At 47.6% G+C, this 25,465-nt stretch overlaps 1 protein-coding gene across 6 annotated transcripts; it reads right to left on the bottom strand.

Moving 5' to 3' along the window:
- Window positions 1-3,026: 3,026 nt before the first annotated feature.
- Window positions 3,027-24,119, bottom strand: STMN4 (stathmin 4). 6 transcript variants are annotated; one of them, XM_081075727.1, is made up of 7 exons: window positions 24,018-24,119; window positions 10,148-10,239; window positions 9,005-9,100; window positions 8,242-8,322; window positions 7,613-7,821; window positions 6,641-6,832; window positions 3,028-3,658 (listed from the first exon to the last, which is right to left on the bottom strand). In XM_081075727.1, exons 2-7 carry the CDS (start codon window positions 10,158-10,160, stop codon window positions 3,599-3,601), a joined length of 651 nt encoding a protein of 216 aa, XP_080931853.1. In that variant the 5' UTR covers window positions 10,161-10,239; window positions 24,018-24,119; the 3' UTR covers window positions 3,028-3,598. The 6 variants fall into 6 exon arrangements, with proteins under 6 accessions (XP_080931856.1, XP_080931853.1, XP_080931857.1 ...); XM_081075728.1 differs by lacking the exon at window positions 24,018-24,119 and adding an exon at window positions 16,782-16,800 and having other exon boundaries at window positions 3,485-3,658; XM_081075729.1 differs by lacking the exon at window positions 3,028-3,658 and adding an exon at window positions 5,890-5,950.
- Between the last annotated feature and the right edge of the window lie 1,346 nt (window positions 24,120-25,465).

The raw sequence follows: 25,465 nt of genomic DNA, 5'->3' as shown, positions 1-25,465 counted from the left end.
TCCCAACCCATCTCCAGCCCTGCCTTCCTGTGCCTGTCTCTTCCTCTGCCTGTTCAAAGTCTGCTCATCCTTAAAGGCTCCGCCCAAGTGCTGCCCACTCCACGAGGGCTTCTCCAACCACTCCAGTTGGCAGCAACCTACCCTTCTTTTTACCCTTGGAGATAGATACTGCTTGTGGTTTTCAGTTCTTAATTCTATAGAACTGTAGTAAAGACTGGCCCCTAAAAGCCTGGAGAATGGATTGTTAAAATGTGGGTTCCAAGGCAACATCCTTAAAAGATAATATTTCCATGAGCCTTGTCAATTATTTTCATTTACAAACACCCAAAGCCAAGCCATGTATGTGGGGACAGAGCCAGGAGTGCAGTTTCCAGGTTCTCGGCCTCACGTGGAAAGGTGCTGGCTCAGGTAGTAAATGGCCATCAGCTGTGATTGGACGGCCATCAGCTGTGGCTAGTTGGCCGTCAGCTGTAACCAGTGAGCCATTGGTCACCAATATAATTGCCGTAGCTACACTAGCAGCAAAATGGGGTCTAGCAAGAAGATGGTGGCTGAGCCTGCAAGTGCGGATTGCAGCTAGCAAGTGGGGTTGATTGGTTGGCAGAAAGCAGACGGCAGGTTGCAGATCGTGTGGCTCCTGCTTCCTGTGTCTCCAATCCAGCCGCCAGCGAGACTATAGTGGTATGACTCCCCTACCTATGGCTCCGTGGGTGTTCCTTTTTGGCCTCCCCATGTCCTGCGTTCTTATGTGGGGAGCGGGAGCTGAGACCCTGCATGACAATGTACATTTTAACAAGCTCTCAGAGAGATTTTGAAAGAAATTGAAAATTTAAGAATCATTATCTTGGTTAGTTCATGTGCGTCCCGGCTGGTGTGTACCCCCTTTACACACCAGATGGGACACACAGGAATTTCTTTTAAATGCTTGGAAGCTAGCTCCATGCTGAGTACATAATGGGAGTTTTCAGTTTTCAAGCAGGCATTGGGGATTAGTAGGATCCGGGGTGTCTTTGTGGTGGGTCTTAGTCTCCTGGTTCAGCCAGCTCCATTCTTTGTTATGTGCCATTGATAGTGTTTTCTGGGTCTTATGTACAGTGGTTCAATAAAGGGCTACACAAATGAAGCTTCAAGATCAGTACCCCTCCCTTGTTTTCAACCAGGTTCCTCTTGCTAATACCGTCCTGTATTCTGGAGAAATTCTGGAGAAGCCACTGCCAGGGACACATAGGTTAATCAAACTCTTTCCTGTTGTCAAGGAACTTCAAGTCTAATAGATGAGAGACAGGTAAACAAATAATTACACGGTAATCAATGCATATAAGAGGTACAAAAGTATTGGCAGAGTCAGGGAACTTAATTTCTGAGCTGCATTTAAAAGAATGCATAAGAATGAATTCAACCAGGCAGGGAAGAGGAATCCCAAGCAAGGGAACTGCATATGCAAAGAATGAGGATTTAGATCAATATGGTATCAGAAAATGAATGGTGCATGCAGGAGTTTGGTAACGGAGAGTGGTGAGAGTGGACCCTCCTCCATGCCGAGGGTACCCATCAGGAGGATGGAGGTGTTGATGGGATACATTTGTGGGACTACACCCTTGAGGGCACTTGTGTCCCTTTTGACTCAGAAGCAGACAGTTCTTGATGGCAAGGCAACAGCTTTTCACTTTCTCAAGCGCAGGAGCTTCCCATAAGCCCCTGGGGCTCTAGCTCTGGGCTCCACATTCATTCTAGGGCAGTGACTTTCAAAGGGTTTTGATTGCAACCCCCAGGAACAAAGACATTTTATGCTGTGACCTAGAACGTACATACACAAATATAAAATTGAAAAAAATTTCCGTAAAACAATACTTCTGTTATTGCCTGTGATTACTGCGATATTTTGTTTTCTATACTATTTCATTTTTTTAAAAAAATTAAAGTTGGGTGATACCCACTAAGTTGATTTCACAATGCAATGACTCACAACTCGCAGTTTGAGAAACACTGTCCTAGGACTCGTAGCCCAGCTTGGAAGTGTTGGGAAGCAGCACGGTGCTTGGGAGACATTGCCAGAATTGAAGTCTTATTCTCTCACTGTTTATCTGTGTGACCTTGAACAAGTTACAAGTTACTTAACCTTCCTGTACCTGTTTTCCTTGTCTACAAAATGGGATAATAAGAGTACCTACTGTGTAGGATTGTTGTGAGGATTAAGTGAGCTAATAATATATAAGTCCTGAAAATTGCTTCTAGTAAGTGCTGCCTAAGGGTTAGCTGCCATCCTCACCATCCTCATCCTCATCCCTGTCTCTTCTGTTCTCCCTAAAATGAAGCCAAGTTGCAGTGCTATTGGTGGGGCGGGGGGAAGCAATACCAAACAGTTTATTTATAAAGCTGTAAAAAACTGCATGTTGTGTGTGGCAGGGTGGGGAGATGCCCTGGGACCCAGTCCACACAGGCTGCCCCCCACTCCTGTTTGCAGGGCACAGGGGGACACCCCTTTCCCAACCATGGTCAGTGTTCTGGATAAGGTGACTGTTGTGGCTGCAAGGACTCCCTCTGCTTTCTACTAACAGTTTATTTGTTCACCCACTTTTGGTGACCACCTGCAATCCCACTGTCCCAAGGTGAGGAGGACTTCCTTCTTACCATGTATCTTGGGGACCGTATCAGAATGTCTCCATAGAAAGGAAGACTGGCTTTTTCTCCTCAATCCAGGGCACTCAATTCAATAAAGGATGATGAAGAAGGAGGAGCGGGAGGAATAGGAAAAAGGAGAAGGAGAGGAGGAGGAGGAGGAGGAGGAGGAGGAGGAGGAGGAGGAGGAGGAGAAGGAGGAGAAGAGGGAGAAGAGGGAGAAAACTTTGCAGATATGCCAAAGGCTGACATGTTTTAACCCACCTTGCCCAGCATTTCAGATGCCCTGATGATCAAACTAAGGAACAAAAGGGTCATCTGCCCTGGCGGGTGGGAGCCCAAATCAAAAACACTCTTATCAATCACCCGAAGACCAATGCAGGAAATAAAGAACCGGAGACTTGGAGTAAATATTTCATTGGTCATGATGATCAAAAAGATGATGGTTAACACACACACACTCAGACCTCATCCCACCTGTTGCAGGGCCGAAGCAACACCTCTGCGTCCCCACCCCCTTGCTAGGCATCTCTGGCCACAGGCTGCAGCCACTACCCCCACCCACCCCAGCCCTATCCCACCCCCCAGGACTCAGCCCTTCACTCGGTCTTCTACAGCTCTGTTTCAACTTCCCTCAACACGGTGCCTGGACGCTCATGGTAAACAAAAGCCGAGGACTTGACCTGAGTTTGCGGTAGGCAGGGTTGCAATGTCCGTGAGTCCTCCATCTCCCTTTCCCCACCTTTCTCCTCTCCCCTCTCCCACCCCATCATTGTTCCCCAGAAACAAATAGGATGGCTTCACTGGTCAATTCTTTACATGTACAAACACCAAAAGCAGAGGAACACACCCCTGGCCACCCCCCTCCCCCCAAACCCCAGTGCTGGGAGAGCAGCCGGCGTTGGGCGAGGCTGCCTCGGGAACTGTGGAGCTGCTGGAGTTGTCCAGCTGTTCTGGAAACTTCTCTGGCCTCTGGGCTTTACCTGGAGGCCTCTTCCTTTAGCTCCTTGTTTTTCCGCACCTCTTCTGCGTGCTTGTCCTGAGAGGGAAGAGAGGGAAAAGGGCACGTCACACGGGAGGATAAAGGGAGGCTGAAGAACGAGAGAACCCAAAGAATGGCCGCCACTGGAAGTGAAGAGCAGGGTCTCAAGGTGTCCTGAGAAGGGGCAGAAGGTAGCAGGTGAGACTGGCAGGAGGTGGGTCATCAAGCCTGCTGGTCTGTCTCCAGGGAGCTCACTGACTGGGGCCAACCTCCTGTGGGAGACCCACCTCACAGCAAGCCCAGGGCCCACCAGCCTCTCCCTCCCTCATCCGTCCATCCTGGGGGTTGCACTGAATTGTGCTGCTTGATGTAATAGGAGTCACTCAGGGTGGCTGCTGGAGGAACAGGCAGAATAGACAGGCCTCATTGCAAGCGTCCCCTACACACACATGCAACTTGACTGCTGCTTTTATTCCTTGCCCATCTCCTTATGAGAGCTAGCTGTCACCAAGCTAAGCCCCTTGGTGAAAGATGGGGGCTCTGAAAGTGTAAATGGACTGAAGAACTTTTGGAAATGTCCAACTCCAAACGGTGAGCTTTCTTACAAGTGTATTGAGAGAACCCTCTTTTGTTTCACATTATAATCAAGCCAAAAGATGGGATCTGACTTCAAAGGCCTATCAGCTGTGACTTTGAGCAGCTCAACTTCACTGATCAGGCCTCAGTTCTCTGGTCCTTAAAGAGAAGGGCATGCAGGGGAAGCTCTTACCTTTAGAATTCTGTGATTTTAATGTTCACCTGTAGGGCTTATGATGGTCTGCCTTATATTATAACTTATTCATTGTATAATGAATACATACACATACGTATACATCTGTATATATATCCAGGTACTCTATGTGGTGACTTCCTGGTGGGCAGGGAGCGAGCCTTGTTCCTGCTGTCCCCCAGTTCCTTCTATAGCTCCTAGCGTATAGTTGGTGCTTAATAAATAGTGTGTGTGCCAGACTCGGACATCTATCCAAATAGCATCACATCGCACGAAGACGCAGCCTGGGCAGGACCCGTGAGGCAGTCCAGGTTCTCAGAACATACCTTAAACTACAAATCTGTCCCTGGAGAGGCCCTAGAATTTTCCATGTCTCTGGGAAGGAATGGGGAATGGGACATCAAAGGCAGTGGTTCTTAACCTTGCTATGTATCAGTATGACCTCAGAAGCATATTAAACTGAAGGTCCTCAGGCACCATCCCTAGAGAGCCAGCGTGAGTAGGTCTGAGGTAGGATCCACGTGTCTGTGGTGTGAAACTTGACACCAGGGGAGTCTGATGCAGGTGACCAGTGACCCCCACAAATACGGACACAGAGGTATTGTTGAAGATGCACCTGGCCTGAGGCAGGGCAGAAATGACACACCTATATCGTTCCACCTTTTGCCTTCAGGCGGGGAATGGTGAATAGAGGTCAAAATGCCCAGGGAGAGATGCCCATTCATGTTTCTGCTCTGACGTCTTGCTTCTTTGAGTCTTACCTGACCTCCAAAGCTATTACCCCAGACTGTGAGCCTTCCCAATCTCTCCATTTTAGAATCTACCTCCATGCCCAGGTGAGCTCACTGGACACAACCCTGGGTTTCTGGACTCCCTTTCCATGGCCGCCAATGGCCACCTCTCTGACAAAAGGCTGGCAGGACGATTATGGACTGATCTTCCTTAAACAAGTGTGGAAAGAGCCACCAGTTTGTAGCCAAAGAACTGAGTTCTAGTCCCAGTAACACTGCTCAGTGGCTGTGTGACCCTGGGCAAGTCATTTGACCTTCTCTGGCATGGTTTCCTCAATGATAAAATAAGGATAACACCTCTCCTGTGTACCTCATGGACTGGTTGTGAGGCGAGGCATATGGTGAAATTGAAGTGTTTTACAGTCTTTCAAACGCCATATCATGGCTCTAGTCTTAATCGTTTCCTCTGGGTTCTTCCTGAGAGCTCATGCCCCATCCTATCCCAATCCAAGATTTTTTTCCTGTAAGAGTTTGCTCCTAACCATCCCTCTGGATAACTGGGGAAGCCTGAAATCATACCCAGATCACTTCCCTTCCATCTGACAATTGGTGGGGGCCTTGCTACCCCCAGAAGGATGGAGTATATGAGAGGAGGGGCTGCCCCATGCTGGTTAGCTGCAGGGTCTACGCAACATTCAGATCCCCTGTGAAGAAACCAGATGTTTCTGCAGCTCTTTTGAAGTGCCTGAGAGTCTAGGTGGATGGGCAGAAAGGAGCGGGGACCACGCTGCTCACCATGGGACGAGGCCACCGATCGGGTCCCCGGAGTCACCGCGCAGCAGGCGGCTCCTGGAAATAAAACACAGAGCTGGAGCTCTCCCAGGAGCTGCAGAAGAAACTGGGGCAGCCTTGAGACTCGGGAAATGAGGCCATCATGTTCTCAGCAGAACGGGCTGTTACTCTGCTGACACGTGGGACCAACCCCAGTCTCTCACGTTTCTCATATTCAGGTGACACCGTTTAGTGTATTGACAAAAGGCAGCATATTGGAAAGACCTGTAACTCCCTCAGTCCATGTCAAGAGATTTGGAGAAAATCGTGTTTCCTGCTCAATGGGCAGCTCAGCTCATCATGCCCTTGGCTTAGAGCCAAGAGCTCAAGTCAGCATGTTCCAGTGAATTGAACTAGTCTATTCAAGGATGAAGCCAGGAGTGTACAACTGCTTGTTTCTCTCTCCTCCTTTGTATCAGGCAGGCTTTCTCTAGATGATAAGAGGTCTAATCGCCCGAAGATAAGAAGAAATTTGAATTGTGTAGTTGTGCAGCTCGTCCCGCAGGGAATTCCAGTGCTCAGTTTGTGTTTCTTGTCTATGACTTCCCAAACCATCCCTTGGAACTCGTTAAGTACCCAGCCTGACAGAAATACCCCCATTCCTGCCTGAGGCTGCTTGCTCCCCGAAATGATATATAGAGCCATCATACTTGCCACAGAAGGACGAGAGTATCCCAGGAGTCTCCTCTCTGATGCGAGACCACTTACCTTCTCTTGCAGCCGTTCCAACATGGCAGCAAGGTGAGCCTCCCGGTTCTCCTTATTAGATTCCATCTTCTGGGCTAGTTTTTCCTTAGCCATCTTGATGAAGTTGTTGTTTTCCTCGATGGCTTTTTGGATCACCTCCCGCTCATGTTCTCGTTTCTCTGCCAGGTGCTTCAGGAGCTCAGCTTCCTGGTACTAGGGAAGTACAAAGGCAGAAAGAGACCCTTGAAGGTGAGCATAGCAGGGATGTTTCTGCCCAGAACACACCCTGAACGGGGTCCCTGGTCCATTAGCAGGAAGCACAGACACTTCCTGGGTTCTCCCACCATACGCTCAGTTATCTTTTTCTCATTGCCATCATTCATTCATTCACTCATTCACAAATACTAAGTCAGCATGTACTATGTGCCAGGCACTATTCTAACAACTTGGGAAAGAAAAAAAGTATAGTACAGATAAGATATTCATAAATAATTCTAACCCAGACTAGCATGTGACGTATGTCTTAAGACATAGAGAGGAAGTGCTGTAGGGACTCAAGGGAGGAGAAGATTATCTTCTGCTTGAAAGATTAAGAAAGCTAATACAAAGATGGCGTCACAGTTGGGCCATACAGAATTAATAGGAAACATGGCAGGCACGCCAACTAAGGAGCCCTTTCTTAATTGTCTAGACTTTCCTGAATTCTTCAGTGCTTGTCTATGGTTTACTCTTGTCACTGTACCTATAAGGCCACCTCTTGGAGGTATGTAATGCAGTGCCTTATCCTCCTAACCGAACTAAGCTCCTAGAGATGAGGGACTTTTACTTCTTTGTTTTGCTCAGTGGTGCCTCATTCTCTGCCTTGCACATGGGAGGTGCTGTTTTAAGTATGTGTAGGTTGGTGGTAACCTTACCCAGCTCAGGGCCACCACCTATCTTCTCCAACTCCCGCCCCCTCCTGCTGAAATGGAAAGAAGAAAGGACAGCACTTACCTTTCTTCGCTCCTCAGCTGCTTCTAGTTTCTTCTGTATCTCTTCCAGTGACGGATCTCGCCGTCTGGGTAGGGAGGCATTGAACTCGGGCACCCCATCAAAGGAAGGTGGCTTCAGGATGACTTCAAAGGACTGGCCTGAGGTGCATTTGTTCAGCTCAATGACTTCCATGTCAGAAATGACACACCAGTTCAGGTCCACTGTGTCTGCTGCAGAGAGCAGAAAGGGGCTGCTCACCCCCTGAAGACTGCACGGGCACCCATAAAGCATGCACACAAACGGAGATCTGGGGTCCCCAAGGCAAACCAATGACCAGGGTTCTAGGTCTGTCCTGAACATGACACCTAAGGTCAGTGGGCTCTGATGGGGCTGGAGGTTGGTAGCCACAGTGACATCTCAGGTTGCCGGTTTAGGGTCCCAGGATATGTGTTTTCTAATAATGGCTGTCGCAACTGCTTTTGCTTTTGCTTCTGCCACAAGGTTCCTCTCATAGTTGAGCTCTTACTCAAATTGTCATCTATGGTGGCTAAGAGTGGTACATTTACCACCACCCACCACCCGTCCACTCTTCAACCCACTCCCAATCTGATGGCTCAGCCTATTGACACCTCTGCCCCTCTCCCTCCTACCCTGCTCTCTTCTTTCTCTCCAGTCAGCACTGTCTTTCCGCTGGCTTTGATCTTTTCTCCTACACTGTCTCCCACACCAGCCTAAACAACAGAGAAAAACAATCTCAGGTAACCCGAGCACCTCCAGCTCTCATTTCCAGACCAAACCCGTCCCTTTCTTTGGACCCCCAGGAAATTCAGAGGCGGCCTGTGCCATGAGCACCCCTAATCAGGACGTGGTCATTCGGGGCTCCCTGCTCACATCCTGGGACACGGTGTCCTGGGAACCTGTCAGCACGGCTATCATAGAGCTTCCTTGGGTGGCTGCAGGGGCATGTCGTCTGCCCACCTCTGGACTCTCCCAGAGCGTTTTCTACCGTTTGCGCAGGAGACTTGGCGACCATGGAATCTAGCAGTTTACACCTGTCTTGCCTCCTCTTCTAGTCTAGGTGTTCCGGGGGAGCATAAGCTCTGCTTCACTTCTCCATCTTCCGCAGCACCCATTTGTTCAGTGAATGAACAAAAGCTAAAATCAAGAGCACTCTGCAGCAGGTCTGATTCAGACCTTCCACTGCTGCCTGCTCCCCCAGGCCTAGCCCCACGCCTGCCATCACCTGCTGCCTAGAACCTCAGAGCTAGCTGCAGTGATTTTACCGGCTCAGGGAGAGAAAAGATGCTGTGAGAAGGAGGTGGTCAGGAAATTGAGGTAGGGGGTGCTGTACTCATGAATACAAGCCACAGGACCGCTCCAGCCATTACTCTCCCGATGGCAGCCCTCACTTACCTTCATATTTATAGGATGACTTATTCAGGGGATCGGCCAGGAAGCAGGAGCAGAACAAGGACACCAGCGGGAGTTCCTTCATCTTCTCTTTGTAGGCTGCAAGAACACCCAGGAGGTGAAAATGCTCACTCCTCCTAGTCTCAGAGCCAGCAGCCCTGTGAATCTGAATGCCCGAGCAGCTGGGGGTCCCCAGGTTCCACAGAGGCACCCAGACCTACCCTTTGGCTGGGGACCCAGCCCCCTTTGCCCCAAGTGACCCTCTTTAGGAGTCCTGTGTGTGATTTGGACCTATAAGAACCTGAGCCTTCCAGAGCACCCAGATGACACCATCTTTTCCTCAGTGTATCGTCTTCCTTCACAGTGTCAAATGCAAAATGTCCAGAGAAAGACCCCAAGCACCAGTGCTTTCACCCAAGCCTAGCACCCTGGACTCAGCTATCTCCCCACACTTGCCTAGGATGTTCAACATGCGGGAAATCCACACTCCATTTTACTCAAAGTACTTGGCAGTGCTTCCCTGAAGGGTAAAGAAGCTCACCCCCATCCTTCTGGTCTCACCCTTCCGTGGGTGGCGAGCTCGGGCTGGGAGCCTTCTTTGACCTTCCCAGTGCAGTGGTCACAGCCAGAGGGGCTGGTGTCCATGAGGACACCATGGAACGGTACCGCCACCATTGTCTAGTCTTTCTGTGACTGGGGAGGATTTGCAAACCAGAAGGTCAAGAATCAGAGCTGATGTGTCGATGGCCAGCCCACCCTCACCCTGGCACTGTGCTCCTGGCATGACCCACCTCCCCCACAGCCTTGGGGCAGCACACCATTTTTAAAGCTCGGGCACACTCAGGCTCTCTCAGCTTAACACTCAGCGCGATGCCCTGGCACTCTCCTCCTCATTTTCTTTTCCAAATTAAAAACATAATTAACTGCAAGAATAATACATGTGTATTGTAAAAACTTTTTAAACACACGAGCAAAAGGAAGAAGAGCGTGGCTGGGATCCCACCCACTGTCTAGAGATAACCAATTTTAACTATTGGCTGTAATTCCCATCAGTCTTTTTTTCTGTGAGTGTGTAAGGACATATATGCATATACAGAAATACCCTGTGCTTTGGTGCCCCCGTCTCATACATGGTTTTATACCTACCAGCCAGGGTCATGTTTTCTGGAATGGGAGAGCTGAATCCAACTGAAAGTCACAGATGAGGTCTGTCACCAGCTCAGGACACTGTCACAAGTCTGAGAAAAAGAGAGTATTTTACCGCTGATGGGTTATTCCCATAAGGAAGGTCTTTACACAAGCGGGGTGAGAACCCCAAGAGGTGCCTCATCTCCACACCTACTCTCTCTTTCCCAGACACCAATCACCTCTCCCACATCAACCCAGTCAAGTTCAGCTTCCATGGACTAATGATAGTTTCTTAATTGGCTCCCAATCTCAAGCCCCCTGAGTGTGCAGACATGGGTTTCCCCAAACTGCATGGATCAAAGGGTGGTCATCTGTCTCCCCGCACAGCTCACTGGCCTGGCCCAAAGCAAGGAGGAGGATGAGACATTAATCTTAAATCCAAATTACATGGGAGACATTCCCAAAATAACTTTGTTGTGAATCCCTCCCTACACCCACACAGAGCTTCCTTCCACACCAGCCCATTCTGATACGGGTGAGAGGGGATTGGACACAGGGTGTCAAAATTCAGATGCCCTCTCACTCCCTTCCCTCCAAGAACCACTGTCCTAAGCATTCCTTGATTCCCAGGTAAGATGACCTCTGACAATGAGAAGAACAAACGGTCTTAAGGAATAATGTCATCATAATGTGGTCAGTGCAGAGATGGTAATTGGTGTGCGGGTTATCGTGGGAGCACAGAGAAGGGACTCTCTACTCTGCAGGAGGACAGGGAAGGCTCCCTGGTATTAGCAACACCTAAAGTGAGTCTTAAATTAGGCAGGAGACAGTAGCGGGGGCATTCTGTTAAAAACAGTACATACAAGGGGCAGGGCTGAGAGGGCTTGGTGTCTATGAGGGTCTCAAGCTGGTTGATGCTGGACCAAAAAGTGTGAAGGAGAAGCAGGTGGAAACAAGAGGCAAGGAGAGAGCAGATCGGAGAGTGTCTGGCGGATGGTAGGTAATGGGCCTGTCCTGACGGCTACTATTCATTCGATGGAGTGAGAAATAGCCAGCAGCGAGTGGCTGTCACAGGGATCTCTTGATCCTTGGCCACTGTGATGGTTAACTTTTGTGTCGACTTGACTGGGCTAAGGGATGCCCACATAGCTGGTAAAACATTGTTTTTCATGTGTCTGTAAGAATGTCTCTGAAAGAAATTAACATTTGAGTGGATAGACCGAGCAAAGATGGCCCTTCCCAGTGCGGGTGGGCCTCACGCATTCTGTTGAGGACCTGAGTAGAACAAAAAGGCAGAGAAAAGGCAAATTTGCTCTCTGCTTGAGCTGGGACCTCCATATTCTTCTGCCCTCAGCCATGGGTAAGCTCCTGGTTCCCAGGCCTTCTGACTGGATGGAATTATATCACCAGCTTTCCCGGCTTCCAGCTTGTAGATGGCTCATCATGGGCCTTCTCAGCCTGCATCATTGCAGGAGCCAATCCCTCATAATAAATTTCTTTCAATGTATCTATCTATGTCTATATCTATATCTATGTCTATATCTATCTATATCTATCGATCCTATTTGCTCTGTCCCTCTGGAGAACCCTGACTGATACAGTGGCCCGCAGTGGTCACTGTGCCAGGGGAGAGGGGCGTGAGCCTACAGCTTGCCTGCCTGCATCCTCATGAGACAAAGAGACCCTGAGGCTGATGGAGAAGCCCTTTCACTCCTTCATGAAATGTTTTCCCTCAGGGACCAGCATCCCTACTGGCTGGGGAAGGGCAGGAGAGGGGATGGGAGCAGTGGGCTCAGCCCCAGCTCTAGGGCTCGCCCTGAACGGAGTCAGACAAAGACTTCATCTCTCTTACTCGCTGTTGCGAGTCAATTCACAGGCCTGATGTTGCATTCCGGAACCCCCTTCATTCTGCCCCGAGTCATATAAATTAAATGAGAAATGCCTATGTACTGCCTCCAGCAAAAGGGGGGTGCTTAATAAAAATCTTTGTTTCAGTTCCTTTCCTTTGCCTTTTGCATCAGGGTGGCTACCAGGTACCACATGCCTGCTTCAGCGTCATTACCCCTGGTTCTCACCAGCCCTGCAAGTAAGGCCTATTGTCCCCATTTGCAGATGAGGACACAGAGGCTCAGAGGATTTATGAGCTTGCAGCTAGAAAGTGAAAGAGCGGAGACTTCAAGCTGGGTCAGCGGGCCTTAAAGTGCTCTATCCCGCAGCATCTCCTCATTCTTCTCCTTGTGCTTCGCATCCAGAGGCCCCTTCCACAGCCCTCCCAGTGCAACACAATGGGCCTCTCTCCTCAGAGTCAAGTTGATCCCGACAGTACCAGTGAATCCCTCATCAGGGAGGTGGGCCTGCGTGCCTGGATGCGACATCCCTGGTCATGAGGCCACATTCTACAGTCTTCACTCACTACCAGGCTGACCGCTGAGGCAGCTGGCAGAGGGAGCCCTTGCCAAGAGAGAGAGTGGCCTCAGATTTTAATGTAGGTACTGGAGTAGAAGTGGGGTCCAAATAGGTGAAGGGGAGATAGAGAAGGACACCTTGAGAAAGAAGGGAGACTGAGCTGAGCTTCTTCTAAAGGGATGGCATTAGGGACCATGCCCCTCAGCCTGAGCTGGGCATAATAATTAAGACCCTACACTCACAGGGCACTTGACAGTCCCTGTCATCTGCATTCGCACAAGGCTGGGCTAGGCCAACGAGACAGGCATCATCAACTTTGTTTTCAGATGAAGAACCTGGGGCTCAGAGAAGTTAAGATTTTTGGCTAAGGTCACACAGCTAGTTGGTGGTAGAGTCGGCTCTAGGAGCCAGGTCTTCTGACTTGTAAGCTCTTTCCTGTGGCCAGTGGAGGGACTAGATGTTAACTGCTGGTTCCCCCATGGCCCTGGGGACTCCAGGAAAGGCAATCTGGCCTGAGGATATGACTTAATTAAAATATGTAATGAGTGCTTTCTATAGTTCTCTGGAAGATACTGGGCTAGGAGTTTTAGGAGCAGGAGGAACCAGGTAGAGGACACAAGTCCAAGGGGCACAGAAGGAAGACCAGGGCAGGGCACAGGAGACATCCTAGAGATGGACAGAGGTATGTGTGGCCAACGGATTTGTAACTGAGAGAACTCAGTTTCGCAGGGTTAGAATCTGCATAATTAAAAATATGTATTTAGAGAACATCTATTGTGTGATAAATGTATTCACTTTAATTTTCATAATAACTTTGTGACATAGGAATTACTATCCCTGTCATGTAGATGTGGGAATTGAGGCTCTGACAGGCTAAGTGACATTTCCAAGGCCATTCAGTGTAGTGGGTTGAATGGTGTCCCCCCCCCCCCCAATAAGGTATATCCACGTTCTAACCCCTGCAACTTGTGAATGTAACTTTATTTGGAAAGGGTCTTTGCAGATTTAACTAAGTTAAGGATATCGAGATGAAATCGTTTTATCTTACCTGGCATGTAAATCTAATGACAGGTGTCCTTATAAGAGACATACAGAGGAAAGACACACAGAGAGAAGGAGGCCATGCAAAGATGGAGGCAGAGATTGGAGTCTACCATATTGGAAACTACCATAAGGCAAGAAAGCCTGGAGCTACCAGAAGCCACCAGAGTTTTGGAAGGGAGTATGGCCCTGCTGATACCTAAATTTTGGACTTCCGGACACCAAAACCGTGAGAGAATGAATTTCTGTTATTTTAAGCCTCTAAAGTGTGTGGTAGTTTGTTACAGCAGGCATAAGAAACTAATACACTCAGGAAATGACAGAGCTAGGGTTCAAACCCATGATTCTTTCACCGGATCTCATCTACCAGTGTTTATATATACAGTCTGATATTTTCCTCAAGATACTATTAGTAGGTGTACCTTTGGGTACATGGGGCCCTTATAAATCCTCAGGCCAATAGTTACATCACTTCTATGGCACTCAAACCCCAAAAATGTGGCTGCCCATCGAACATTGTGAGAAAGAATGTAAGGGAGCAGGGGGGAGGGCAAGACTCTTCTGGAAGGCCCACCACACAAAGTGGCCCTCGGCCACTGGCTGGTGGCAGACACGGCAGGGAGCCTGACTTTATCTCTAGTTGACCTGTGGCATCAGTGTTGGGTGGGGCCGGTCACACTGCGTCTCCATCACTCAGCCTGGCTGTGAGAACTCCAGGCTGACTTCCGGGCTACACCTGGACTGAACTCACACCACTCAGAGGCTCTAGTTACGCTAACCTGTGGCCTGGAGGCCCTTCAGAACAGCTCTTAGGCCTCTGTTCTCCCATCTTGGACACCAACTACCCAGGCCATTTTCCTGGGCATGTCCCATCAACCCTAAGGCCCACAGACTAGCCCTAGTCCTAGAGGCCTGGGCCATGCATGTTTCTCATGGTGCTGTGGAACCTGTTAATGGCTTGGTGGTTTCAGTCATGTTGTCATGCCTACAACACGCACAATGCAGGGGCTGGGACTTCCAGAGAGGGGGCAGTAAGGGTGTTGTTGCCCAAGAGAACAGAATGCCAGGAATTCCCAGAGGCAGAATGAAGGTTAAGAGACAATGGAGGCCAAAGTAGGCTTGACGCCACGGGGACAGGCCCATCAGAGGGAGATTCTAGCAAGGGCATCAGACCTCAGAGCATCATAGGATAAAGCCCCATGCTGAAGCAAACCTCTGGCCCTCCCACAGGCTCCTTGCATGTTTTCTGTTAAGGCAGAGGCCAATCCCAGGCCTTGGGTAGCCCCTACGGAAGATCAGCAAACTGATCACATTCAGCAGGAGCAAAGATGGAAAGGGCCCCCGACACTCAGGATATAACCACAAAACCAGGGCTGGAGCTCAGGACCGCGGTCTCCTGACTCCTGCCCAGTGCTCGCTCCCAAGGACTTCTGATGGATGCAGATAACAGGAGGGGCCTCCCTGAGCAGCCCAACTGCTGTGCTGTCAGTTACTAATCCAGCACAGCAGGTGGGAAGAGGACGGAATCTTCACATGGCAAAGGGGAGAGTATGATAGGGTGCTTATGCTCGTCAGATTCTGCAATGCCTCTCATCTTAACAATGCCTCTAAGCTCGACTATATGCTGCGCATGTGACCGGTTTTTATTGTGGGACAGAGGGGTCCGCTGGGCTGCATGCAGGGTGCTTTCAGACCGATTGCTAGAAAAGGAACGGGAAGATCAGAGACCCCTAGACCAGGGAAAGAGTTTGCACTTTATCTTCTGTTCAGTAGGAAGCCACTGACATCTTTTGAATACGGGGAGAGGAAATGGTGCTGGTAAGATAATAGCAATAATAATAGCTACCACTTATTGAGCCCTTCCTTTCTACCACAGACATTATCTCCATTTATTCTATGCAGTTCTTTTGTCATGAAGAGATGGAAGCTTAATTACACCATATCCGACAGGTAGTAAGGGGCCGAGCTGGGATTTCCATTCTAAAGCCTGGCTTTCTCTTTGGGTTATACTACTAGTGCAAAAAGACTCATCGGGCAGCATGAGCTGGGGAAAAGATGAGGAGGAGGCTGGAAGCCAAGGCCAGGTCGAAAGTGATGAGAACCTGCTTAGAATGAGTCACACCAAGGACTGTTGGCAGCCCACCCATGACTGATTTCCTGTTTGCAAACCGATTCCATACCTTTCTTTCCCCCAGCTCCAGCCTCCGAGAGTCTGTATATGGCAAAGCAAGTAATCACACATTTTTCCTGATGGATGGATCCATTAGCATAATTGGTAAAATTAATTAGTTAGCGATAGCCCCACCAGGAAGAGATAAGACATAGAATGAGTACATTTTGATTGGGGGTGGGGATGGCTGATAGCGAAGGTCTAGACCAGGGGTGTCCAAACTTTTTTCAAAGGTTTTTTACCAAGGGCCATATGCTGTAAAATACCCCAACAGCTGGGCCACTCCCTCGAGGTGAAGTACGGATTGCCTCACCTGGTTTATTTAAGTAAACTAAATATATTTTTGGAATTTGCTGTGGGCCAATTAAAAATGGATTGCGGGCCGCAGTTGGCCTGTGGGCCGCAGTTTGGACACCCCTGGTCTAGACTAAAGGCTATTGACTGAAGAGGGATCTCATGGGTCCCCCAGTTTCCTCGAGAACATCAGAATGTCAGAGATGGAGAGAACTAGCGATCACGAGCCAATGGTTCTCAACTATTGGGCAGCCTCCCTCCCAGAAAAGCCATGGGACTTTTTGATGGGCACTAGACTGGGGATCATATAGGCATTTGGTGGGCAGGGGCCAGGTGGGCTAAGCGCCGTGCATTGCACACAACCACCAACAACTGTCTCTTCCAAAATGCCAATAGCCTCCTCCTCCCCAGTGACCAAAGATCCAGAGGTCACACTGAGTTGGTGGCAGAGATGAGAGCAGAATCCAAGCCTCTGGATTTCGGCATCTGTGCTCTGCCTTCATGCTGATCCCTTCTCTCCCCCACACACGACACTGTGAGGGAACAGCCCTCCAGGGGACCCCCTCAGAGCAGCAATGAAAAGATGAGGGTACAGAAGGGACACCACAGCAGACGGATGTATTTCTGTGACCAGAGAGAATGACTCACACGCCCAGGCTTTCTGTAATGCAGTCAATGAGCTGCTGACAGAGAAACGCAACCAGTTCTCAAATGCTAAATGGCCATTGATTGGGTGCATACCTGACCTCCTGTGGCACTTCTGACGATTGGCCCGAGTGAGCAAGCATTTTGTCACTGCAAGAAATGCCCAGATAATGCCATCAGGATGTGTGAATCCCATGTGGACTATTTCTGAGGGCTGAGAAGCTAATGCAAATCTAAGTGGTTTGAATAGCATGATCCCTGCCAAATGTGATCAGAGACACTCTAGGAACTCTGCACAGAACCGGGGCATGAAAGCAATGAGTTCTGACCCACATCCTCTGACCACAAGCAGTACAGGATTGTGACTCTTTAGGTCCGTGCCAATTAACAGTCTTTTTAAAAGTCCTGTTGAAGTTATATTTTTACATGAAATAAGCTGCACAATCTACTTAAATGTCTTGGAATCATAACTCTGTGCAATAACCCTGGGTATTTCATGTCAATCAGAAGGCTCTGATTAGCAGCCATATGCCTTTATTTGGATTTTTTTTTAAGAGATACATTATTTTTTCATTAATGTGGTTTTCATTCTTTGCACAATATTTATTGAATATTAAGCTCTGTGCCAAGCCCTTGGCTAGGTCTTAAAAGAACCACAGGGTTTTTTGATGATGAAAAAGTGAAACAGGTCCCCTGGGTGGGAATTTGGAGCCTCTGGAAATTTCACAGGTGCTGTGTGGACCTTCAGCAAGTCCCTGGCAGTCATAGGGACCATGTTATAAAGGGAGAGGAGTGTGTATTAGATTACAGGCCAAGGAGGGCTAGAGAGAAAAACACAGAGGGAAACTGGGCAAAGCAGAGGAGCATGTGATTAATTAGCATTGAGGGACTAGAGCTTGTCTAATCACTCCTCTCTGGTTTGCTTCTAAAACCTTCAGGAGGAAAAGCTGATGGGAGCCGAGGTCAAGAGCAACTTCCAGCCAGTACTTAACAGGCTTCAGTTGTGCTTCTAGGAAATAAGGAGGGGTTCCCTGTGTCAAACGCAGGGCTGAGTCTGAGAGGCCCTTGGTTGTAACAGCTACATTGAGAGGCAAGCCAGAGAAGAAAAATTAAGCCAGGAAAACTGACAGCCCCAAATAATCCACAGTGATGGCATTTTCTGGGCTATTTTTATTTCGAGTCTATATATACAGAAAAATCAAAATATTGGAAGTTCAAGGGCACAGACTTCTATTCAGTGTCACTGGATGGAATTGCAAGGCTTTGTGACCCAGGTAGCGCATGGGGTCCTGGGGTCGAAGCACTGGAACAAGCCTGTGTTATATTACTCTTAGTCATAACAGCGGGAATATTTCGTAGTGTTTTACAGTTTAGCAGGCACTTTCATATACGTATATGCATATGTGCATTTTATGTGTATATGTAATGTTTTAATTACAAACATATTAACATCATATTTCAGAACATGTATGTGACAAAAAAGAAATGAAATCCCTATCATCCTGCTACTTTTGCTATTGGTATTTTGGTATTTCCTTGTAGTTTTTTTCTTATTCCTATTACTTGTAATATGGATATATATATATATATATATATATATATATATATATATATATATTAATTTTATTCTCCCCCAATCCTATGAAATAGATACTTTATACCTATGCTACTGGTCAGTTCATGTAAGTGATTTGATTGGTCCAAAGTCATACAAGTAGAAAATGATGAAATGAGATTTGAACCCAAGTCTTCTTCCATCAAAGCCCATGATGTTTCCAGTAAAGTCTCATGGTACTTCCTCAAATCCAAGGCCAAGCACAAATGGAAGCAAGATAGATGATTGCCTAGGGCATGTGGTTGAAGAGTGTACAAAGGCTCATCTACTCCAAATCTGCCTCTCAACTATGGGTGGTCTTAAAATGGTGCTTAAAATTCTCACCCTCCAGCTCTCCTTTGTGTCAGGCACTGCCTCAGAAAGCCCCTGTTAAAATGCACATACATGACCTGCCACGTGTAACAAATGAAATAATTTTCATATCAGCAGAGCACAAGCAATAGAATCTGCAGACATTTTCAGGAGTCAAGCTCTCTACCCACAGATGGGTGGAGCCACAGAGATCTCTAGTGTTCTCATTTCCCACCCTTTTTCAGATGAAGAGAGAGTGGGCTGACTATGTTAGCCACAGAGCCAGTGGCCAGGCCTGCATTTAGCTACTTAAAGGGAGACTCTTATCTTTTGACATAATACTCTTGTTTTCTTTGTGCTTTCATTCTTCTCCAATGCTTTATAAGTTTTACATCTTGTTTTTATCTTTAAGTTAAAATCATTTATACCTATATTTCACTATATTAAGAATAAAACAGTAGCTAACAGTTTTCTGTGTGTGAGATGAGGGATTTAGTATACTTTTACTTCCTTGCCCTACGAACCTTCTGGTTTTGTCAGAATGATCTACATTTTCAGATCTGGATTGCCGTTATCGATTTCTTTCTTACATTTCATTCAACAAATACAGAGGGTGCCAAACAAAGTATACACATGATAAGCAAGGAAAAAACTGTATTAAAATTACGCGTATGGTAACCACTTTGAGCACCTCTTGTAATTGCAGAAGTCAAACGTGACCTGTATTCATCTTTTGTTATCAGTATATATTGAGTATTATAATTGTAATAGTTTTTTCCTTCCTTAAAATGTGTATACATTTTTTTGGCACCCTCTGTATTTATTGAGAGCCTACTATATGCTCTATGGGAGATGCTAGGAAGGAAAATGATGAATTTAATAGACATATTCCCTAGTCTGAAGTCATTTGACAATTGCATTTAGTTTTATAAACGTGTTGATTATGATTAGATGACTTTAAATTCTAGTGTTTTCTTTGTTCGTGACCATTATCAATATCCTTTTTGTACTTGAATTCTCTAATTTGATTTAAAAATTGTTTTTCAAAAAAGTATGAGCTAGACTACTACTCCTGGAGTCATATTTTTCTAGGAAGGACTCTTGTCGAGTCCTTAATTCCGGTTTTGTGGTAGGTGCAGAAGATAGACTATCCCAGTATCAATAGTCAAGTTGTGTGTGCACTGTCAGCAGACAGAGCCTTGCCACCTGTTTCCACATGGAGTAGTCCTCCCCTAGCCATGGGGAATAAGGTCGAAGATGCCCAGTTAATGCCTGAAAGTGTAGATAGTACCGAATACTATATATATATATATATATATATACACTATGTTTTTCCTATACTTCCTATACTATGTTTTTCCTACCTTTTCCCTTAAAGGTAGCACTTTCTGGCTTCTCTTTGGCATATCGGAACTGCCAGCATCGCTACCCTTGCGCTTGGGGGCTATTATTAAGGAAAATAAGGGTTACTGGAACACAAGCTGTGATACCTGGGCAGTCTATCTGGTAACCAAGCCAGCCACTAAATAACTAATGGGTGGGGCAAGAATACAGTGTGGAGACACTGGACAAAGGGATGATGCACATCCTGGGCGGGACGGAGGGGGACAGCATGAGATTTCAGCATGCGACTCAGAACAGTGCATAAGTTAAAATTTATGAACCGTTCATTTCTGGAATTTTCCATTTAATATTTTCAGACTACTATTGACTGAGAGTAACTGAAACTGTGGAAAGCGAAACCACCGATGAGGGGTGGGGACTACTGTACTCAGTTTGAAACTTGCTCCCAGCCTGGTCTGGATTTCTGGGCACCAACACCCAAATGATCCACTGGAACTCTGCATTCTGCCCATCTTTTCCCCTCCCCCTCCCCCACGGGGTCTTTCACCCTAGAGTCTATGCTCAGATTGCCTGTGTCCTATCATAAATTAGGCCAATCACCAGACTTCTGCCTCTTCTGATGGTTCTGTCCTCCTGCCCACCACCACCTACCTCTGACAGCAGGACCCTAAGGGGTGGACACCCGGCTGGCTGTCAGTTATAATTGATGAAAAAGGCCAGTGAGCTTTGGTGGAGAAGAAGAAGGGTGTATGGGTAGGTGGGGTGTAATATACCTACATCTGTGTGTCTGTCTATCTTCCTAGTGGGGACTAAAAATGCAAAACCCTGTAAAAATCCTTTTTAAATGGCAGGAGAGATTTTTTTTCCTTACTCCTCCCCAAAGAAAAACAGAAAAAGTAACCTTTTCCAGACTATCACATCTCTAAATATAGCAAATTCTAACTTAATAAGCAAATGAAATTGTACATGATGAATGTTTATTTCCCAAGCCATTGAGAGAGAGAGAGAGAGAGAGAGAGAGAGAGAGAGAAAGAGAGAGAGAGTTTGGTTCCCTACAGGGCATTATAAAAGTTACATTTTGCATATTTTATAATTTTTCCCCAAATTTCTATCTTCCCCCCAAAAAAGTCTCATTTCTACCCACCCATGGCTTCAAAATCTCTGGGAATTCTATGTCTCCAAATGGGAATCTCCAGGTAAATAGGAAATAATATAAAAACATCAAGCGAAATTAGGGTGAGGATCTTAAGGGCTCAGGAAAAATCAAGGCTTTCTTTGCTTATTACCTTGATGTTTTAAATATCCAATTGTTTGAAATCGGGAAGATCTGAATTTTCCCATTCTTTCTATATGGTTGGGTTAAGGTATATACTATCTTCTCTCTCCTCTCTCTCTCCCTCCATTTCTCCCTTCTTCCTTCTTTGCTCTCTGTCCCTGGTTCCTGTTCCACTGCCTTACTCTCTGGATCTCAGTTCATCAATCTTTGCTACTCTATTTTAAATCTCATCAGTTGGCCCACTCTGTCCTGTAGGGCAAATGTGGTTAAAATGGTCGGATGAGAGAGGGCAGCCAACCTTGCTTGGCTCTTGGATTTCTTTTCTGGAGCCAAATGAAACCTAGACATTCAGCCCAAACTACAAGACACTCCCACGACTCCACCACCAATTGTGTGTCTGCTCAACAGTCTGCTCAGGAGGCCACACTTGTCTGTCTTTGGTGGGTCCTTTAGAATAAGGATCTCCCTAAAGACACAGAGTTTTCCATGTAAGACAATACTTGGGTTTGGGGCACTTATTTTGTACCTGATAATAGGGACCCATATGAACAAGACAGTTCTCATTTCAAGAAGTTCACACTTACAACGTGAAATTTGAGGACATTATGCTAAGTGAAAGAAGCCAGTCACAAAAGGACAAATACTGCAGGATTCCACTTAGATGTCAAATTCATAGAGACACAATTAGAATGGTAACCGCCAGGGCCCGGGGGGAGGGGAGTTATTGTTTAGTGGGTACGGGGTTTGGAAAAAGGTGGAAAGTCCTGGAGATAGACGGTGATGACAGCTGCACAACAATTGCATGTTATGTGTATTTTATCACCACTGAAAATGAAAAAATATAAAAATACATCCACAGTCCAGGAAGTGGTATCCATAGATTTCCGGTCTTATAGTTAGACAAAAGGAAAGTTTTTCAGCCCAATGTTTCTAAAACATTTTTCTTCCTGGAACCCACAATAAAGAGCTACATTTTATAGAATAATCTGGTATGTGTATGTCATGATACTGACATATATATGGTCACTGACACATACACAGACAGGCAGACAGACGTGCGTACACATGAATATACACGGAACTGAAATGCAAACATAAATATATAACTGAAAATATATAACTAAAAAACGGTAGAGGAAACATTGTTTACTCTACTATATGGGATGTGTTCTGACTTTTTTTTTCTACACTATTTTTTCCCATCTTATTAAAAAAAAAATACCAGTTACAATCCACAAGTTGATTTCATAATCCACTAATGGGTCTCAATCTGCAGTTTGAAAAACATTCATCTAGACCAGTCTTTAACATAATGCAAAAATCTCTTCTCTAGCTGCCCTGCTGTGTGGTCATCCAATTCTGATTTGAATGCCTTCTGTGATGGGGAACTCACTCCTTACAATGCTCTAGGGTGGCTCTATCTAACAATTAAAGATCCTCATCCACTCCAAACCTGTCCCAGAAAGGCTGGAATCCACAGACAGGTGCCCAGGCGCTGGTGATGAAAAGTGGGCTTCAAGGAGGGGTGAAGGCATAGTTCCAGAAAGCAAGGTGGGAGCTTGGGGTAAGCTGAGGAGAGGGGCTGGGCTGGCCCTAGAGGATAGGGCAATGTCCCTGGGAGACTGGAGCTCCCCTGATCAGATCTTTCCCCTCTGCCTCCTCATCGCTCGCTCCAGCACTATGATTATTTCCTCATCTGACAGATGATCTCATTCCCCTGGCACCCAGACTCCCTGCCTGTAGGAGAGGTTTCATTCCCCCTAGAGGGGCCTCAGCAGAGACAGTTTCCCCCACCTTCCTGCTCCACCTCCTACCGTTCCTGCAGGACTCCAGCAGGCCACCACTGGCCATCCCTCCTGCAATTCTCTTGGTTTTGAAACACGGGGCGTGCCTGCCCCGGTATTCCAACACAAGCAGCCTGAATATTGCGGAGCCTCCCAAGGAGTTTCAGGAGACCTGCCTGCCCTTTCTCAGGACAATGGGACTCTTCCACACCTGCCTGTGTCTTCTTGTGAGGAATAAAACAAAGACAGCACCACCATGTGGGGACAGAGCTGGCCACTGGACAGCAAAACCCTGGGTCCCACATGAGAAGAGGACAGTGCCCAACTAAACTCCAGGTGAAAGTGGCGGGCTGAGCACAGAGGGAGGGTCCTGGCTCAGCCACAGGCAGCGACCAGGGCGTGGCAGTTGTGGGTCCCCGCAGTTTGCGACTTTACAGCCAGCCTCCCTGTGCAGGTAGGATCACGCTGACCTCAGGGTGGGGCAGGGTGAGGAAGAGGTGGTGATCTCACTGCACCTTTAGAACCAAGAGAAAAAAGTAACCCAGTATAGATAGAGAAGAAAGACAAGGACGGTACAATGGGAAAAGGAGAGGAGAAAAGCTGGGGCTGAGAAAGGAAATGTAAAACACAGGGCAGCTTCTCGCTGGAAAGGGGTCTGGGGGTCAGAGCCAGCTGCAGGGAAGCTGGATTCTGAACAAAACCTTTCTCTCTCATCAACAAAACATTTTTAGGCAGAAAAAAGCTCACCGTGGACATCTGACCCAGACGATTCCTGCCTGTCCTCTCTCTCCTGAGCTCTGGAATAGAAGAAACGCCTGTAGCCCACCCTCACCCCTCTGCCAAGCATTCTGTTCTCCTCACCCCGTTTCCCCCAGAATTGGACAAAGTTTAATTGATTGAGTGAGACGAAAAGGCAACACAATAGGTGTCAGACCCCTGCTGCTTCTCCTCTCTGCCACTGCTGTTTTGTTTTGTTTTTCCTTAAAAAAACCTCAAATAATTTGCATATCATTTCTGCTTACCTGCAGTCCAGTTAGAAGCGAGCTGCTTCCTTCCTCACTCCCTCAATTAGTAGTACCCTGGGCTTCTCTCCACATCAGCACCACTGATCAGCTCTCGCCATGACATCACCTCTGAGCTCTGTGATTGGCCAACAGTGGGTTGCTTGGCAATTGGACAGTCTCCTCTGGCGGACCAGGGATTGCCTGAGTGAGTAACTCTTCGCAGGCCAGGGAGTGGAAGATGATGTCAGACAAACAGCCTGATTTCCATGCTGCCAGTGAAGCTGGGGAACCAGTGGGTGAGGGTGGGGATGAAGAAAGAAAGAGGGAGTGGTACGGAAAGGTGGGGGTGAAGGCACAGCTTGTAAGTTAAGCCGCCCAGTGAGAGAGAGAGAGCACCTGGAGAGGGGGGGATGATGAATGATATCTAGCATCTTTAGCTCTTTCAGATCTGGGGGTGGGAGAATATGGGATCTAGGGGAGAAATCAGAAAGCACAGATGAATCCTAAAAATAGCTTCCCGGAGGGCTTGGTGCCTGATTCCAGCTCTGTCAGAAGGGCTGGTGGGTTTGAACAATGACTCAGAAGGCAAGGAGGGGCTGCAGCACCCCAGGGCTTGGAGCTAGGGAGGGTGCTGCGCAGAGCTCCCAGGGGGACAGGGCTTCCCTCTGGCTACTTCGCTGTGACATTGGCCTCACCTGTGCTGTGGCTATTGGACCAGCGCTGGTTGGTCCTCACAACCCAACCAGACCACCTGGGCCTTCCAGAGGGAGGAAGGTCATGACTACAGCTGAGGGCCATCACTCCTACCCCGGAGATTCCTAAAGTGGAACCCTGAAGGGAGGTGATGGGTTATCCAAGGTAGCTTCTTTAGTTCCCTCAGGGAATGGGGGCAGGGAGCCTCTGCTGTACCCTTTTCAATCTGCCTGTCTTCAGCCAGGCAGCTGGAGGTGGCAGGATGAGGCAGCTGAGGGGGAGACCGCCTGTCGCCTGATGAGCGAGCCCCTCTTCTCCAGAATGCTTCTCCCTATCAAAGCTTTCCTGGGTGTGTCCTCTATTCCCCACTCCTGTGGCAGGTACAGACGGCCCCACCACCCAGCCTAGTCTCACCCCCTTTTTCTTGGGGGGGGGGATAAATTTTGTATTGTAGTAAAATATACATAACATAAAATTTACCATTTTAACCATTTTTAAGTGTACAGTTCCATGGCATTAGATACATTCACACTATTGTGTAACCATCACACCATCCATCTCCAGAACTTTTTCATCTTCTCCAACTGCAACTCTGTCCCCATTAAACGCTCACTCCCCATTTGCCCTCCCCACATCCCCCTCAATCTCTCATCTACTTTTTGTCTCAATGAATTTGCCTGTCCGGAACAGGCAAGTTCATTACCTCATGTCTGACCTCATGTGAGTGGAATCATACCTTTGTCCTTCTGTTTCTGGCCTACCTCACTTCACAT

This window comes from Rhinolophus hipposideros, assembly GCF_964194185.1.
Source record: "Rhinolophus hipposideros genome assembly, chromosome: 16".
NCBI lineage: Eukaryota > Metazoa > Chordata > Mammalia > Chiroptera > Rhinolophidae > Rhinolophus > Rhinolophus hipposideros.
This window is presented reverse-complemented; position numbering and strand designations above follow the sequence as displayed.